At 38.0% G+C, this 18,858-nt stretch overlaps 1 protein-coding gene across 1 annotated transcript; it reads left to right on the forward strand.

Moving 5' to 3' along the window:
• The first annotated feature begins 2,973 nt into the window (after positions 1-2,973).
• TMEM68 (transmembrane protein 68) lies at positions 2,974-16,903 on the forward strand. The gene is made up of 6 exons (XM_074898944.1): positions 2,974-3,298; positions 4,805-4,969; positions 8,198-8,391; positions 13,256-13,316; positions 13,712-13,851; positions 15,762-16,903. The coding sequence occupies exons 1-6, from the start codon at positions 3,013-3,015 to the stop codon at positions 15,864-15,866; spliced, it is 951 nt and encodes a 316-aa protein (XP_074755045.1). The 5' UTR covers positions 2,974-3,012; the 3' UTR covers positions 15,867-16,903.
• Positions 16,904-18,858: the final 1,955 nt, after the last annotated feature.

Here is an 18,858-nt window from a genome sequence, read left to right on the forward strand (position 1 = left end):
AAAATTGGGATGGAGGAAGAGGTATCAGTGGGATGTTACATTGTTTACCTTGATCAGTGTAAACATCCTATTAATATTAGGAGAAAATTCTGAATAATGTAGGACATAGACTCAATTCTCATTTGACAGGGATTCCACCACTGATGGATATTCTTTTTGTCATGTCAGTTGATGACATCATTCATTTTATATGTGCTTCATTTTAAAGAGCTTTATTTTTTAATCAAAATGTTAAGTGGCATTGGTAATATACTTTCATAATCCCCGTAGGCCAACTTAAGTTTGGGCCAAGAATGTTTTTGCTTCTGCCAGCATTTTCACAGTCATCCTGTTAGCAGGGAGCCAGCTGATCCTGTTGGAGACCAAGCTGGTGGTGAGAACATACGGTGAGGGGCTGGAGGAATGTAGCAGCTCACACGTGGCTTAAAGTGACTCTTTGACAAGCCCCTAGTAAAACTGTGTATGCATGACACCTGCACAAGCTATTAAGCCTCTATTTTCCTCAAAGAATGGAGATGCATTTTTTACAAGGTCTGTTTCCCACAGAATAATGAGTGGCATCAGTTACCTTAATCACTTATCATCTTTTCAGTAATATTGCCAGCAATTTATCTGGATGCTGAGTGTGCAGTTACTTGTGTTTGGGGACTCTGAATAATCTTAAATCTCTTCCAGTTCTCTGGATTTCCCTAGTCTTTCAAGAGTTACTGAAAATGACTATCCAGAGGCCAGAGGGAATTTCAGGTGTTTTTTGAGAGAATGTTAGGTGCAAGATGATACAATCTCTTGACCACCAGGTTCCTGTCAGTGATCAATATATCCAAATTAATCCCCATATCATATGGGGGTTATTACTGGCACATTTACTATGGGTATTAACATTTTACCTGCAATTTCAAGCCAGTTTTTCTACTGGCTGTAGTAGTCTGTGTTCCCAGTATGAAGCCCCCGTAATGGTGCAAAATCGACTTGTTTTCTTTACCCTGTGTTGCAGGCTGAATGAATTATTCCAAGTACTGCTCAATGTTTCTGATTCAGTAGCCTGAGGGAAGCCCTTAACATGGCCTTCTGGCCTCTGTCAGCACAGCATGCTTTGCAGGCATCGAGGATTTGTCGTCCTTGCTCTTATCAGCATCTTTTAACAATTAATAACTTTTTTATATAGACTAGCATGACACCATCAGCTTTGTCCTTCTTATGCACCTTCTAAGCAGGGATTTTAGTATCTGAATCATGCAGACTATTTCTTTTATTTCTTTCATGTTATCGATAAAATCTCTTTACAGTGACAATTTCCAGGTTTTCCTGTATCTTAGTCAGGCACTAAGGATATAGGCATCAGGATATAAACAATTCTGTATTACTTCTCATGATGTTCTTCATCACATTGGTTTTGTTTGTTTGTGCCGTGCTGAGCAACATTTAATACAGTGCTTGCTTCTTTTGAGCTCCTAGTTTACTATCCTTCCAGCTTGTGCTCCACCTATGAAACTGTCTTTATTTCAACCCATGAGTTTTTGCACTTTCACCCTTCCGATTCTCACCTCCATCCCACTGCAGGGGGGAGTGAGCAAGCGGCTGTATGGTGCTCAGCTGCCTACCGGGGTTAAACCATGACAGTTCTTTTTGGTGCCCAGCGTGGAGTTTGAGGAGTTTGAGATAAGGACAGATTTGAACGGAGTGTGTGAGACCAAATCTATAGGTGTTACATTGGCAGAGTTTGACATGGGGCTTGTTTGCCTTACTGCATGTTAGAGTCTAGTGCTTGTTCATGTCTGCTTTTGGAATTTGCTTTTTGCTGTACTCCTTGTCATCCATAATTCTGAACAGAGCTGTGCTTTACACCAGTTCACCCCTATATTCTACCCAGCGCTTCAAAGAAGAAAAACAAAAGTGTAGTGGGTAGGGTATAAAAGGTTTGCTCATATAAGTACACAGTTGAATATATAAAGTCAGAAAAGTCTGGACTTGCTGTACTTTATGATCTTGGCACTGACTGTGGCAATTATGATTTGTTTCTTGTAGGTACTTGTTCTGGTGTTGGAGAAGAAAAATTTACTCGTTAAACAAGTAGTAACCTGATGGAGGCCAATAAAAGCTGTATTCAGTTATGGATTACCGAATACTGATTTTGGCGTTTAAATCTCTGGCTAACGCTAAAAATCTTAAGATCAGCCAGCAATGCTGGAGTGCTCTTGCATTCCAGAGAAACCACTACTTGCTGGCAGGCAGGGTCAGCTGTAGCAACAGACTAACTAGGGAGCTGCAGGTGGCAAATATGTCACTAGGGCCATGAAGCCCACGTGGCCTTTGCTAAGGGCTAGAAGATCTGAAAGAAGGGTGTGTTGGCATGGCTATGTGGATGAGGGGTGAAGAGTTGCTTTCCCCAGGCACCTCCAGGTCTCAGGAAGAAGCCATGGCTGCACAGGTTTTGCTTACCAGCTCTTCAGCTGCTCACTCTGCTGTTTGTTCTCCTCACTGCTGGCTGCTGCCAAACAGAGAGAGACCAGAAGCCCAGGTTGGACTCTCCGCAGAGGACTGTGAGAGCCCAGACCTCTGGTAGCAATTTTCTTGGCCAATGCTGCCAAAAATACTTACCACTTACCCTTTTTTGAGCTTCTAAAAAGTAACCCATACTTATACAGAGAAATCATCTGATCAGCCATGTTGAATGGATCCTGAGGGTTCCTTGGACTCCAGCTCTTGTCCTTTCAGCCCCTATTATCTGTCTGAATAATAAAGGTCCATAAATACATAGGGTAATCTCATCACCCCTCACAGGCAGTAGTGGATGGCAATTGCCAGCAGCTATCTTAGTATGACAGAGAGAGACAAAATATTTGACTCTGTGCTGCACCAAAATAGGCATCAGATATATCTACAGAAAAATTTTTTCCTAAACTGAGAAACTGCCATGATTAGAGAAATTAGAGCTTTTTTTTTTTTTTTTTTTTCTCCTCCATGCAGGACATGATAGGTAGAAAAGATTTCTGCGCTTCAGGACAGATACTGATGACTGACCTAAGCTGCCTTGCCTATGTACTGGAAGAATGGGCTGTTCTGGAGTTTCTGAAGAAATACCTTTTTCATATGGTCATTGTCTCACTGACAATGAGTGCAATATTAGTTTTTTTTATAGTTCCTTTAACAATCCTCTTTTTCATTTACCTTACTAATATTTTGCTTTTAATATATCAGAGGAATGGTGAGGTAAAAGCAGATCCCTTGAGTGATGTCTGGGATAGTGCAAGGAAAACTATAGCAAGCTTTTGGGATATATATGCAAGAATATGGCATGGTGAGTATGACATGATTCATCTGAAACTTTGAATTACAATAAATAGTAAATACACATAAGTTTTGTGGGGTTTTTTTATTTCTTTCAAGCGGATCCAAAGAAATAACATATACTATACTTTGTATGGCATCTAACCCAAAAGCTTCTGCCTCCAAGACTAATTGCAATGTAGAATAAGCAGAATGAAAGGCAGAAATTAGTTTATATAGGTGCATTTATCTGTATATAATATCAGAGTGAAGCGCAGTGTTAATATTAGTTCTAGTAATGTAACTCCAAGAGATGTGTGACTTTTTTTTTTTTTTAAACTTTAGTAGCTGCTTTAAAACCCACTTAGTAAAGACAACTAGTTGGAAATGTGATTAGTGTATTTTTAGTTGGTAAAACCTACATTGTGTTATGACAATCAAACTAATTTTAAGAGCTGTATGGACAAATAATTATGAGATACCACATTTAAGTTTGTACTGTGGCAGAATTTAAAAGTAACCTGATTTTTCAGTTTCATTACGTTCAACCTTCAGATACTTCCAACACACCCTGCTCCCTAGGAAAATCCTCAGCCAAATGCTAGGCTCTTGTTCTTCCCACAGATGTAGTTTAAGACTACCAGCAAGACTTAGCTTTGCTGCCCTAAGGATGAAGAACAACATATTGTTATTTATAATGCTATCCTTCCTCACAGCTTTTTCTTTTAATCTTTGAACATCCTGCAGTATAAAACTTTCTCTACTGCCTGCTCCATCCCCATCCTTCTCCCCAAATGGCTCATGATAGGAGCTGTAGCAGGGATGGAGGTGAAGGCAGAGAAGATGGAACAGAGCTCTTAGGTGGAATCTGTGGCTTTCCCAAGCCTTTGTATATATTAGCCTCCTAGTCTGGCTCCACCTAAAACCTAAATCAAATGTAGGAAGATCCAGGAGAGGGATTTACAGAAGTCCGTGTCTGTGAGGAAATTCCCTTCTACTGTGAAATGAATACATTTAACTCTTGTGGAGAACCTCTCTTTGGGATTTTTACAGATTCTGGTTTGGACTTAAACATCTCAACCAGAGAAACTTTTTATTCTGTTAAATTCCAAACTTTTCATTCTGCCTGATACAGAATGAATATTCATACTTCCATATTTCAGGAAAGCATCCCGACTGCTTGTTTGCCCCATTCTCTGATGAAGTGGCTTCACACTGTCTAGTTATTTTCTTTCAATTTTTTGTACTTTGGACTGGGAAATGTTTCTAATGGGAAATAATTAATTTATTCCCCTCACTGGGGAAAATGTCAGGTTCGGGTTTGATCTAGCGATTAAACTGATCAACAAATTAGTTTACTGATAACCTGTGGTGTTTGAGGGGTTTTCTCTTTGCTATTGTCCAAAAGCTTCATCCAGAACTTAATTCTTTTAAAATCTGCTGCAGGGGCTTTCACAACTCTCTTCAACAGTTTTCTTTAAATCGCCAGATGATTTACAGTTATCATTGTAGGTGTATTGCTTTCCATCCCAAACAGGTTATGAGCTTCATGGTGTGGAAAACCTACCAGAAGGACCGGGTATTCTTGTGTACTACCATGGAGCTATTCCTGTAGACTACCTTTACTTTTTGTCTAGGCTGTTTCTCTGGAAGAAAAGGCTTTGTCTGTCAGTAGCTGATCATTTTGTCTTTCGTTTACCAGGTAAGAACATGTTCTCTTGTATTTAAGCATCCATCCTGGATTCACTCAACCTGTTGCTGTTTTTGTTGAAATTTACGTTTATTACACTTTTGAGGGTGCTTTTAAAGTAAAAGACTGATTTTAGACTTCTAAACTAAAAGTGGCTGGATGCAGAAGGGCAAACAGGGTAGAATATCCTGTCTTTTAAGTGAAAGGTCATAAAAACACTGGTAGACCCCCCCAAAACCAACAGACATTATATAATCCCTTTGGGATGAAGTGTCATGCCTCAGTAGAAAGTGTAGGATAGGACTATATTGACCTAGTGCTGGCTGGTCAGCAATGGACTATGAGTGCAAAAGAGCCCAGTAAATGGATACCAGTTACTTACTTGACCTCTACACTGAGTAGCCATTGCAGTGCGGTATGACATCAAATCTATCTTTTGATCAAAGCCTGGAGTAGGACACAAAACTTCTTTGAAGATTCCACTGTTGCAGAGAGCTCTGTAATACTGACCACCACAATACACTGAACACAGTGTAGACTGAGGAATAAATAATTCCCTTGTAAAAAGGAGAATATATGGAGAAGCAAACCTCATTAATTTTAAGAAAAGCAAGGCATAAAGAAGGAGCATCCAGAAGGAATATCAGAAAGATTATTTAAAGCACTGTTATACCACTTATATGAAAAATTATTATAATAATAAAAGAGCAAAGGAAGCCATTTAAACGTAGAAGGACATTCTTCAGAAAAGGAAGTCGTGTCCAAACACTGAAGACAAAGACCATAAACTCAAGCAAGTTTGATGCAAGAACACATTAATGGGCCTCTAGAAAGATGACAAGAATTTGAAAAACGCATATGTAATAAATACTGTGTAGTACTAAATACACCAGAAGCATGAAGTCATCAAGAAATGATTGGCTTTTAAGAGGACCCCTGAAGCAAGATAAAGTTTAGCAGAATGTTGCAAAGGAGACTTCTTTTTTAAGGGGTAGATGAGAGGGTACTGTTTCAAATTGAAGTGTCTGTAGCACAGATTCTTATTACAAATCTACAGTAAAATTATCAGGACCAAGCAACAGTCTCAGCTGTGCAATTTCTGGACTGCTGATGTGGACATAACATACTGCTTGAATTATGTTCATGCTAGAGGAACAGAAGGTGACAAATATGGTGTCAACCTATAAAAAGGCTACCAACAAGGCATCTGGTAAAAAAGATCACCAATAATGGAGATTAGGCCTCTCCATTTGCTGCATTAGTAGAAAATGTGGCTAAAAGTAATAGACTGAGTGCAACTTCTCCCTAACCTTCTCCTGCTCTACCATACTTACCTACTTTTTGCAGAGAAATGTTGCACTTCACAGATTGGTTCTTTAAAGAATGCTCATGAGCATATGCTGGACCTCAGTCTGACAGATTAATTACAGTTATGGGAGAAGTCTTCTTGTGAATGAATAACTGGATGAAAGGTAGGAAATAAAGGGTAGAAAGAAATAGTTTCTTTTCACAAAGAAGGAGAATTCACCAGGTATACCAATGAAGATCAGTGTTGGCACCTATATTGTTCAAAATAACCATAATCTATATCCGTAGAGAGGTGACAAAACTTTGTACTGGCCATTTTCTTTTCAAGGCAGTAAAAGCCCACACGGAGAATACAGTTATCTACCAGTACTGAATCACTGGCTGATTAAATGGCACATGAAACTCAGTATCCTTTATAATGCAGTGCAGAATGAAAGAAAAGCAAGTCTAAACACATAATCATGTAATTATGCTTCAAATTTTGTAGTATGTCAGCTTAAGTCTCAGCAGTTGCCATGAAGAAGAAGAAGAAACAGAAAATACCATTATATACTCAAAATGCATATGGTGCTCACGTGCACTGAGTACTGCGTGGAATTCTCGTCTCCCCATCTCAGAAAAGCTGCTCAGTAATAAAGATACAAAAAGGGACAAGGTTGATCAGAAGCCTGGCATGGCTTCCTTTGAAGAGCTAGTACATAGGACAGAAGTCTTGCATGACTGAGAGATATAAAATTCTGTGACCTGGAAAAAGGGAATAAGAAGTGATAATATGTTCATGTGATAGATATATCATAATTCTTAAGAGGCAAAAGTTTTGAGGCCAAGCAAAGGAAGTACATACTCACTTAATAAGGATACGGCATTTCTGGCTGCAGGATAAAACAGGAATACATGAGTTCACAAAGGAATTAAATAAAGTGAACATCTGTCTTTGACAGAAAGATCTATGAAGTATGATGCCTTGAATAAGATTAAATACAATTCAATTACAAAATGTGGCACTGTGTTTTCCACGGTCTTCCAAAGTTTCTGTGGCAGACCTTTGTCAAAGTTGCAGTGCTACACACTAGTTCTGGCAGTTCATAGTTGTTGTTTACATTTATAAAAATAAACAATTTATTTTCAAACCATGCTGTTGGAACAGTGAATTTGAAGACTGGGGAAACTCTCATTTGCTCTCTATGGGAGTTCTGAATTGATAGATTTAAAATGTGAAGATAATATGAGAAAGCATAGAGTGCTTCTGTGGTTCTCAATCTGTCTGTTGGCGAAATCCCAGTTACAGAAACAAAGGAAGAAGATTCACCTAACAGTTCATGCAGTGCTGAAACTGCCCTGCTAACTTCTGCCATTCATGCATCTTGAGTCATACAGCAGTCCAATTTGATCTACATAGTTTGCAATTTAACCATAAAATACTCAATTTAACAAGCCAAAACCTCAACATTTAAAATCTTAAACATCACGTTTTAAAAGAATAGTAAAAACAGTTGCTTGGCAAGTATTTATTTTTGTAGTAAACTTTATTGTACTGAAATATTTTTTCTATATTTAAAAAGGAGGGAGGAATAGATGTTTATTTTCAGATTTCTAGCTATGATGCACAAGTTTCAGTTGCATGCCGGTGTTTTGATAGTTATGGAAAATAGCATGTAGAGGCATTAGTTTATTAAGATCCTCCTGATAAGCTGGTTCATCTTTGTAACATTTGGGCAGAAACACTGTCATGTACTTGTCATTTTGCTAATATATATATATATATATATTCATATATATATGTTTTATATATATATACACAGAATACTCTGTAGGTATTTTACTTCCTTCATATAAATTTTCCTTAGTCTAAATATATAGCTATTAGTTTTTCATTTAGCTGTAATCTTTTTCCTACATGCAAACAGTATTTGTGATACTTATTTATTACAGGACTTAAATTATTATTGGATGTGACGGGTGTTATGCCAGGTACAAGGGAGGAGTGTCTCACTGCACTGAAGAACGGACACTTGGTGTCCATCTCACCAGGTGGAGTCAGAGAAGCACTATTTAGTGATGAAAGTTATCAACTCATGTGGGGAAATCGAAAAGGCTTTGCTCAGGTCGCTCTGGATGCAAAAGTGGTGAGTATTATATGTTACCATTCTCAGTTTATGCTTATTGCATACATGCTTCTTTACAAAATGCAGTTTAGGAGTGTTTGTTGGAAAATCTTCCAGACAGAAGAAGAGGTTTGGGAGTAAAGCTTTCTTTTCCCACCATTTTTTTAAAGCACATTCATCCATAGGGAGCAAGGAACTGTACAGCTTTTTCTTGACAGTTGCAAGGCGTCCATATCTGCAGTTCCATGTCTACACTGCCATCACGCAGGCATCCAATTTCTTGTCTTGACTGTATTTCAGGAATCTTCACTGTGGTCCTTCTCCATATTGCCTTAATGTTTTATTCTTTTTTTCTCATCCTACTAGACTTATCTTTATCTAACTTCTACATACCCGGACATTTTCTTATGGCTCTTTAACGTATTATCCTCATCTTTCTTTCTTCTCATTTATTCTGGGAGCGTCCAGGATTTTGTTCTTACCCTTACTTTTCTTCATGTTTGTGAAAGATTGCATCGACTTATGCAAGATGTGTCTACATCAGTGTCTGAGTTTGAATCGTGTGCACTTTTGAAGCAGTTTTTACATCTCCCTCACCATGCTTGCATTCACATCGTTGAATGTGTTAGAAGAGTTGAGCAGCATTCCTTTTGTCTGAAACTAAACCAGAAGTGGGACCTAATGCTCTCCAGTTGCAAATGGGCATTCAGTCTGTGATACCAGACAAGAATTAGTTCTACATAGAAACAGAGCACATGTTGTGTGGATGTCAGAGCCTCAGTATCCTCTAGAGATGTGCTTCTATTGGTTCGCACTCCATTAATATATACATGGCCACAGTTTCAGTTATATTTTCCATATGGATGATGATATATAAATACAAACTTCTACTGCTCGCTCTGAGTTCTTCCATCTAATTTCAAATGTGAGACTGTTTCTCTGATACAGTCTCTGGGAAGTAACTTTATTTGGGATGGCATAGAGCTGAAAGAGCAGCAACCCTGTCCTTTTCCTGACTGCCACTTATCATCATCATCACCACTAGAGCTGAGTTTTCTGTCTTCATTTAGACGTGTCTGACAATACTGGTAAACATCCAGGCTTCATGTGTTCATCTGTTCTGCCATGAGCTTTCTGTTGCTTTCGCATGAATTACACAACCATCCATCATTTTTCTTTAAATTCTTATGAATATCTCATCAATTGCGGTGCTCTTCTTTGGCCTTCCATATAAACGTGATCCTCTTCTGTCTCTATAGGAGAATCTGTACAGGGAGTTGAGTTCTTCCCATGAAGCTTGAATTTCTTACTACCCCTTTCAGGCTTTTGTGCAGTTCTGTCTCTTTCTCATCCCATCTAATTTGTTGCTTCTCAGACTTCGCTTTGGTCTCTTGTGCTATAGCTCTTACTGTGAAGTACCTAGGGTTGCAAAATGCATGCTTCAGGTTAATATTTCTTCATAACTTTATCTCTGAAATATTGTGGGGAGATAACTAAACACTAGAATAAATTTAGGGGAATTTACTGAATAGATGAAGTAATTTTAGTCTGTGAGTCCTACTTCTCTTTGTTTGCTTTGTTATGTGGCCTTTTAAAAGCCATGTTTTATGTGCTTCTGTTCCCTCTCCTGTCCTTTTTCTCAAAAGCATGGGCTGGTAGACGTTAGTCACAATACTTCATATATTGTGTGGGCCTGTACATCACCACTACTGGGAAAATATCAGAATGTGAGTAGGATAAACCCAGTTGAATTCATATGGGCATTTTGAATACTCTTTCCTCTTATATATTAATTTAATAATATATTCAAACAGCTAGAAAGAGGTGTCACTTTAACAACCTGAGTGATTTCTAATAATTTTGCTTTCATACCTGTCTTTCAAGCTACTTCAAACATTTGAACAATCTCTTGCCAGATGTTTTCACTTCACTTGAAACTTTAGAGTGTAATTCTACAATGTAATAAGTTGGGGTTTTTTTAAATAAAAATTGAATTGAAAAACTGAGTGTTTGTTCATAATAGAAAGTGCCACCTTGATCAAAACACATCATGAAAATCTGCTAGTAATCCTCTTAATCCTTCCATAATTTAGAAGCATACAGATATAGCTGTATAGTAGTACCTAAAATTGCTATCACCTTCTATTGACAGGGTTTGTGGGGCTTTTTATTTAATGAATTGAGGATAATGAATTGAGGATAAGGTTCTTGCAGTGTGAAAGGTTCTTGTGGGCATTTGTATAACATGTTTGGTAAAACAGACACTACATAGGATTATCTGCTACCTTGAGGACAGAAACAGTATTTTCTCCTTTGACACCTACTAGCCTGAACTCCCCTGTTGCTGGCTCTTCTATCACTTATTATTGCAGTCATTCAGTTTTGGTGTTTTTTTTATGATCAGGAAGTCTGACAGGATCCCGGTATAGTGGGCATCACTGTAATTAGCTCACAGGTTCCACTGAATTTTGGGCATCTTTGGTATTTGTCTAGAAATCTGTTATCAGGCACACGTTAGGTAACTAAACACTTAAAAAACAAGTGCTGTGCATTTAACAGTAGAGGGGGCAATATTAACCTTATATACCATTTCTTATATACAGTTAGGCCTATAGCAGTAACTGGATTCTATCTTTTTACAAATTTGCGCTTTGCTTGTTAATGTGTGTTCTTGCTGCATCCTTTTCAATGCTGGCCAAACCGGCTTTGTCGGTTGGCTGAAGACTGAGGGTACACTCATCTAAACTATCAGAACTTGCTCTATAACATAGCAATTCATATACATTTTGCTAATACTTATTTGCATCCTGGATGAAGGCAAGATAGATCTATGTGTGCCTTTTTTGAATTTATTCTACATACAGTGTAGCCATCAAATAATGAACCACACACACTTTACAGTATTCAAAATGATTACGTGGTGGTTCATAACCTGTCACAGATGATTTGAACAGGGATTTCAAGGCAAAAAGAGCTTTATATATGTATAGACATTCCCACTCTTCTTATAACGTTATGGAAGTTCAACGGTTCTTCCACTGAAAAAGTTGAAGAAAAGCAAACAAGGAACATAGTTTTCCTCTGTCCTTGCCTGAAGGTTTTGATATTCAGTTTGCACTTGTATAGCTACTCTGCTTACTTGGGGTCAGAGAAGGAGAGTGTTACTATTTAATGTTCTGACTCAATGAACTTCTGGGACATATATTTGTTTCAGTTGAATTTATCTACGCCAGGGACCTGAGCTTCAGAAATACCCTCTGCCTATGTCTGGAGTTTGACAGGCTAATGGGGAAGGATCATAGTTTTTGAAGATCGCTGCATTTTATCTGTGCTGAAAAATTGGTTCTAGTTAGGTAAAAGATAAACAGAGACTAAGGTTTATAAAATTCTTAGATATCTGCAGGGGTTTGGACTAGATGATCTCCAGACACCCCTTCTAACCTCAACTATCCTGTGATTCTGTGACTTTTCAAGCTGACTGGGTGTGATCCAGCTCAGTTCCAGCACAGCAAATCTAAATCTGTGGGTTACTGCAGATCTGATTGTGCTGCTTTACGGATGCAAGCTTTTATGTGTGTACCCATTTTTATCAGCTTAGGGACTGAACGCTGCTACCCACTCTGTACTTCACTGGCTGACCATTGTATGTGAGTAACTTTTGTAATTGCCAGATTTCTTTATAGGCTTAGATGTGTTTTTCTTGCACTATTCCTAAAGTGTTTTGTCTCTATGATAGGTGGGTTTCAAACATTTGAAATGACATATAGTATTCAATCAGTAGCTGAAGATGTGCGGTATTTTTAGTTATATGCTTTTAAAAAATGTTACTAATTTTTATTTCTAATAATTTCCAATAATTTCTCATTCTGAAGGGTTTACTATTACAACTTTGTGTTTGATATTTTCATTATCTGTCAGGGTGTTTTTCCTTTAAATGGTTTCCATCACTTTGAGTTCTTTCTTAGGCTCTAGATAGGTTGGGTTCTTGCTTGTTTTTTTCTCATCCTGTGGTTTCTGTTCCGTGACTCTTAACAGCATAAAAGTGTTCTGTTGTTACCTTGTGGACAAGTAACTCCAACAACAGGCTCAAAATATCATTTCAAAAAAAGAGAAAAGGGGCCGTAGAGGGGAAAAAAGTCAGTGTATGTTTGTCTACAAACTGAAATCTTACCTCAGGCTGTACAACATGACTGTTTCAAGGTCAGGTATCTCAAGTATTTTTCTTTTTAGTCGCAATAATGAAGTGAACTTGTTCTGTAACAGCGTAAGGATCTGCCCTCCAGAAGGTGTGTGTAGTCCAGGTCAGTGAGGACATACAATTGCCTTATTTGTCCAAGGGATCTGCAGTTTTTTCCAGTGAGGTATTACCCAAACATTACCACTTCAGTGGGACCTTATTTTGAGAAACAGATGAGATGAGCCAGATGTGAATGTCTACTTGCTTTCTGCAAGACTTCACTAACTGAATACTTTTCTGTTCACCACACATGATGTAAGATTTAGACAGAGAAACTGCAAAACTTCATGTTTCAGGCAGCAATATTGCAATGAATATATAACATACAAGTTGGATTTTTTTAGAATCTCAGTTAACTTTTATAATGTAAATTCAAAATGAAAGGTATAAACCTCTAATACAATGTCAGTCATTTTCCTTGCAGATGGTGACTTTAAATCGGCAATGTTTGTGGCACTTGAGAAACAGAGTTTTACTGCTATTCTGAAGCTTATTTTTTATAACAAGATTCCTTGTTTTCTACTGAACTGATAATTATCCTCTATATTCAAGTGATTTCCTTATCAGTATCTGCATTAACAGTCACTAAAACATAAACTCAAACCTGGTATAACATTTCTACCCTTTTGTTTTTTTATGATTCCGTAGCCCATCATTCCAATGTATACTCAAAATGTCCGGGAAGGATATAGGATGTTTAAAGAAAGAAGTAAGAACTTTAAAATATATTTTAAGTATTTGTAGTGTTTTCTCCACTTTTCTCTCAGATTTCTCTCACTTTCCTCTTGGATTTTGCTTTTTGGACTTCTGCTTACTTTGGATTCTCTAACGTGCTTGCTGTGGGTCAGAGGTATCTCAGATATGGAAATGGCTTGTGTGTTAACTGTTTTGTGCTGTGTGATTTGGTTCTTTAATGCAGCCTTATTTCAGTGATCTATTATCAAGCTTTGTTTTAGTGGACAGTTACCTAAATCCTGTCATTTCTTCTTGACTGTCAGATAAAGCATGCATTTTTAAGAAGTCTTCCATATTAATCATATTTTAAGTTTGGATTATGTTTTCTGTGACTATAATCTCATTTTTTCCTCCTTCAAACTATTTCAGGATTTTTTAGACAGTTGTATGAAAGTACTCGATTGCCGTTTACTCCTCCGTATGGAGGACTTCCAGTTAAATTTCGCACATACATTGGGGAGCCAATCCCTTATGATCCAAATATAACTACAGAGGAATTAGTTGAAAAGGTAAGTTAGCTCTCCTTGCAATATTGAACTACATACTTCACTTTCTATTATATATGCACATGAAACTAGTTTTTTTTGTGTTTGGATAAAGACAAATACACTTTTACTGGCTTGTTAAAGCAATGGACAGTTGAGCTCCAGGATTATTTAATGTATGAATACCTACACGTAAGTTTTGACATAGTAATAGTTGATTGGGATGCCCTCATCCTTCAAGAATATGTGAGCTCTGTCTTTTTGAGATGCTAACTTTGTTTCTCTCATGCCTTCGATAACTTTGATAACTGAAATTTTGTAAACTATGTTTTAAGTTCAGTTTTCAGTAATTCGGAAAATAAATTTCATGTATAATAAATACCTTTGAGAATCTTCTCTAAATAACATAGGTCTCAAGAAACAAAATTCCACAAGAGCTTCAGTCTCATTGTCAAAAAGAAAATGTAAAAAAAATAATTTGCATCCAAAATATAAAAATATTTTTAGTACCTACACTTTAGGGAAATCAGGTGTGCCCAGGAGCATAAAATTGTTTATAGATCCAGGGTTTAGACACTTCTCAAAATACTAATCTATACAGAAAATGCACTTTTAAAAATTTTTCATAGACGATGAAAGGAGGGCCTTATGGAGAAAAAAAATCTGCTGTGGCCTAGGAATACACAGATCAAACCAGCTGGGAATCACTGATGTAAAAAAACCACCTTGCTGCCCCTCAAAAGATGCAAGAAGGCTAGCTCTTCTTTATTTTTATTCTCTCCACACACCCCCCCCACCCCCCCCACCCCCCCCACCCTTTTTTAAGGATCTGCTGAAGATTGTTCTGGGTTTCACAGCAGTGGGACCAGAAAGACAGGTTTGGTCTGTTGCAAGGGAACTGCTCCAGCAAGCTGTGGAGTTGAGTCTTAGCAGGTTTTAGGAGGCTGGAAGCAGTATTAGTGCTAAAACTGCCCTTATGGTTATCCATATTCTTGTATCTTGGGAGAACAGTATCTTTTGTACCTGCAAAACTGAAATTGACATTTCCCATGACATTGATTTGCTTTACTAAGTCAGGCCTTTGACCAGCCACTTCGGTGGGAGTATGGTTAGGTCTTCTGTGGCTCATATTAGTTAAAAAAAAACCCCAAACAACTTAAATGGGGTTTGAGATGAGCAGTGGCCTGGCTGACCTCTATCTAATCCTGACTCCTAGGAGTCAGGATATGAATCTGTCAAGAAAGGTTTGGCTACTCTTATATTCCCAGTGATACTCTATAATCATTCTGGGGTAGATGACCAGAGTATATAGCTACCCTTATTTCAAGTTTAAGTACATGAGGAAAAACTAAGGGAGAGTATTTCTTATCCCTAGTAGAAATACAGGTATTTTGTGCATTCTCTTCACAAACCTGCATTTGAATCTCATGTAAAGTAAAAATTAACAGAATTTAGATATGAATATTCTTATTACATGCATGCTGTATATGATACAATTATGGAAGAATTCCTGTTGGGAAGGACTAGATGAAGGTCTCTACTCTAAATTCCTGGTCCCAGCAAGGTCAGGACCAGATGAGATAGACAAGGTTACTTGGGCTTTATCCAGTGCTTTTGATGAAAACCTTCAGGGACAGAGATCACACAAACTTAATGTTCGCATGTGCTAAAGGCTACTTTGACTTAGTAATGTCCAGGTTTGATAAATCTCAATAATTTGAGCCTATCCAAATTGCAATACATGTTTCTATTCCTTTCCTCTCCAAGGAAAGTGTTGATAGGACAACTAGCTAATACAAAAGACTACTTTTATTTTAAAGTGGGGCTTATATATCAATTTCCTAATACCTCTTGAAACTTTGAGAGGTCAGTGATTATACTGTTCTTCCTTGCATAAGCAGGTCTGTAAGGGCAACTTTCTCTTCTCTTTGCAGACAAAGACTGCCGTCCAGGCTCTCATAAGCAAGCACCAAACAATCCCAGGCAGCATATGGAAGGCTTTACTGGAACGATTTGATAAACGTCGTAAAAGTGATTAGAATTATTATCTTTATTTCATTGTTTTTACAGCATACAGTAAAAACCAATGTCCTACGGCAATGATGACTAATAATTGGTGTTCAACCAGTTTAATTTACAAGTTCCTACAGATTCAACAGAAGAAAACAATCTCCTGAAGGTTCCCCTATGTCTTTGAGGATATTCTGAAGTCAGAAAGACTAAAGAAGAAAACTTATGTATAATAGCAATGCAACAGCTAAATTCCCCCAAAGAAAATCATGTAGCTGGGATTTGCCTGTTTCCTAAAACAAGTATCTGAGAGCTTCGGTTTTGTCTAGCTCTGTGATTCTGTGTTTTGAGCAGTTCACGGTCCAGTTTCAGAGTAGAGCTTCTGGGTTGGTGTCCCACCAGAGTCCACCGGGCACCTTCCCTGTTGGACCCCATGCAAGACAGTGTCAGAAAAGAAACTGTCTTGCTTTAGCTAACGATCTGCTACTTAGCCATTTTTCTAGAGAAACTATACAAAGAGAAACAATCCCATTAAACCAGATATTCAAATCCTACAAACAGATCAGCTTAGTGGCTTGGTACCCTGGAAAGTAGGAATGCTACATCCAAGACTTAAATGTCCCTTAGAGGAAAAAAAACTTTAGCTAAGTGTAGCACTATGCAAATACACGTAGAAAGTAGTTTCAAGTCTGAGCTGGTACATTTGTGCATTATTGCACCAACCAATACTGGTTTAGTGGATGTGAGGCTGCCCCCAGCCTGAGAATCCCTGCATCATAGTGTGTTTGCAGTATGGATGTGCTGTACTCACTCCGACCTCCCTGTGAGCAGGGAGGGGGCTGGGGGGGAGCCTTCTTAGGTAATGCAGCCCTGAGGCTTATCTTCACTGGTTGTTTGCCTAAAAATGCAGTACTGCAACACTGCCATCCCCATATGGATTGAACCTAAATGTGTGTTTGGAAGGGTGGACTTAGGCAGTGTTGTCTTCCTAATACAACTTGCAGAATATTGAAAACATACTACAAAGCAGAATGTGTTTTTATAAGCTGTGGGATGTTGTTACTGGTAGGAGTGGGTGAATTCTGTGTAATCTGTCCAATATGCTATTAAATGCAACCAAGTCTGTTAACTTCAAACACTAAGAAAAGTAATTTTTGTGCCTTGTTTTTCCTTCTTGTACTTTCAATACCTATATAATCTTTCCCCTCAACATCCTAAAACTTTAGGTAGCATCTAAGGAAATATATGCAATGTTTGCCCATTTTCACTAGAAAAATAAATCTAAACTAAAAGCTAAACTTTGAATTAAAATAAATTCTTCCTCCTCCCGTGCTGCATCTCCACAAATCTTTTTTGCACATCTGAAGAAGGGAGCAGGATGACAGGTAAATTATCTCCCTGGAGCAAAAAGACAAGAATTCTGTCCTGAAAAAAAATCTCAAATCTGCCCTAAGATATAGGAATATTTACTTGAACACTTTAATTGTAATTGCTCTATACAGGCAGAAAGATTTTTCTTCCAGCAGAGACTCAACATGCATAGGAGATGCTAAACTAAAGCAAATCAAGATGCTGACTGATGTGCCTGAACATGAACAGGAATTCAAACCATGGTCTTGCATAGTGCACTCCAGCAATATAAGCTAAAACTCAAAGCCTGAGCTTAGGTCGAGTGAGAAAAGGAACTGATAGAAAGAGTTATAAAATACTAAAATAAGACACAGATGAAGAAGCAAGAGGAATTAAGAGTAACTAGGATCTGAAAGCATTCTTTGTATTGCAGAAACTATGTAGAAGGACTAGACAGCATCATTCTCTGACTATCCTATTTTTTCAAGCACATTAGGTTCCCTCTAAAGTTTTACTCTTTTTATAGCAGTGTTATAGAAACTAGCAGAAACTAGTTTCTTTTCATACAAATAAAATTGTAATTGTGGATCAAATCACTCCATTGCTACACATATTTTCTAGCCTCTTCATCATACAACAAAAAAGAAATGAAGACCAGCAAATGCAAATGACCTGTGTCTGCCTCAAGATATAAACTGCATTTATGAATCTTTTGGGGTGTAGCTTGCCTAATGAACAATGCAAAGAAATCCTGTTTCTTGAACTTTTTGCAAAGAAGGCTTATCCAGCTCAAACTACAAGATTTTGCACTGGGTAAAACCATTCTACTGGTAACACTGGAAAAATAAATTAATTGGAGAACACTGCAAATATAGTTATACAAATGCACAACTGAACAACCACAGCAGTTGAACAGGCAGATTATGTAAATATAAAAGACAGCCAGTCAGTAAAGCATGACAGGCAAAGATCTGAAAGAGCTTCCAGCCAGTTCTGGCTGGGTTGATCTCACCTGAGGCTGGGGGCATGGTTCATGGCACTGTTACATTTCCTTCCAGCTGCTAGGATAGCTACATGAACCCGTGTCTGGAGCCACGCCTGGTGTGACTGGAGTACCCGATTTCTTAGATTGACTTTTATTTTTCCTCTTTATACATAGATCCAGGAATCATATCTGAGGCTGCAGGCTGGTCAGAAATACCGTTACAGCGTGCAGAATGTCCTGTCCAAATGTCAAAGCGTTGGGAACAACGCTAAACGCTGGTGGTGGCCGTGGCGCTGCTGGGCACAACTCAGCACTTGGGTACCAGAACTGGAGCAGTATTATTGAAGGTTAAACTTTTAGAACAACGTAGCAATATTATGCTTAAGTCAAGAAAGATGTTCTTTGTATATGTTAAAGGCAAAAGCATCCCTAACCAAAAGAACAAGGGGATAGACTTCTTTGAGCAAGGACATCCTGGAACAGTTAGACCTTGAAGAGGATATATTGCCAACTTGGCAAGCAAACTCAAGGTCCATGTATCCTTAGCTGAACTATCCTCATTATAATACTAAAAATCATGCCTATAGGTCAAGAAGACCCTCGCCCAAGTGAAGTATTATAGTCAGCAGTATTATAATTGTATGTAAATTACTAAACAACTGTCATAGAGAGGACAAACTCAGAAA

This window comes from Athene noctua, chromosome 2 (assembly GCF_965140245.1).
Source record: "Athene noctua chromosome 2, bAthNoc1.hap1.1, whole genome shotgun sequence".
Taxonomy (NCBI): Eukaryota; Metazoa; Chordata; class Aves; order Strigiformes; family Strigidae; genus Athene; species Athene noctua.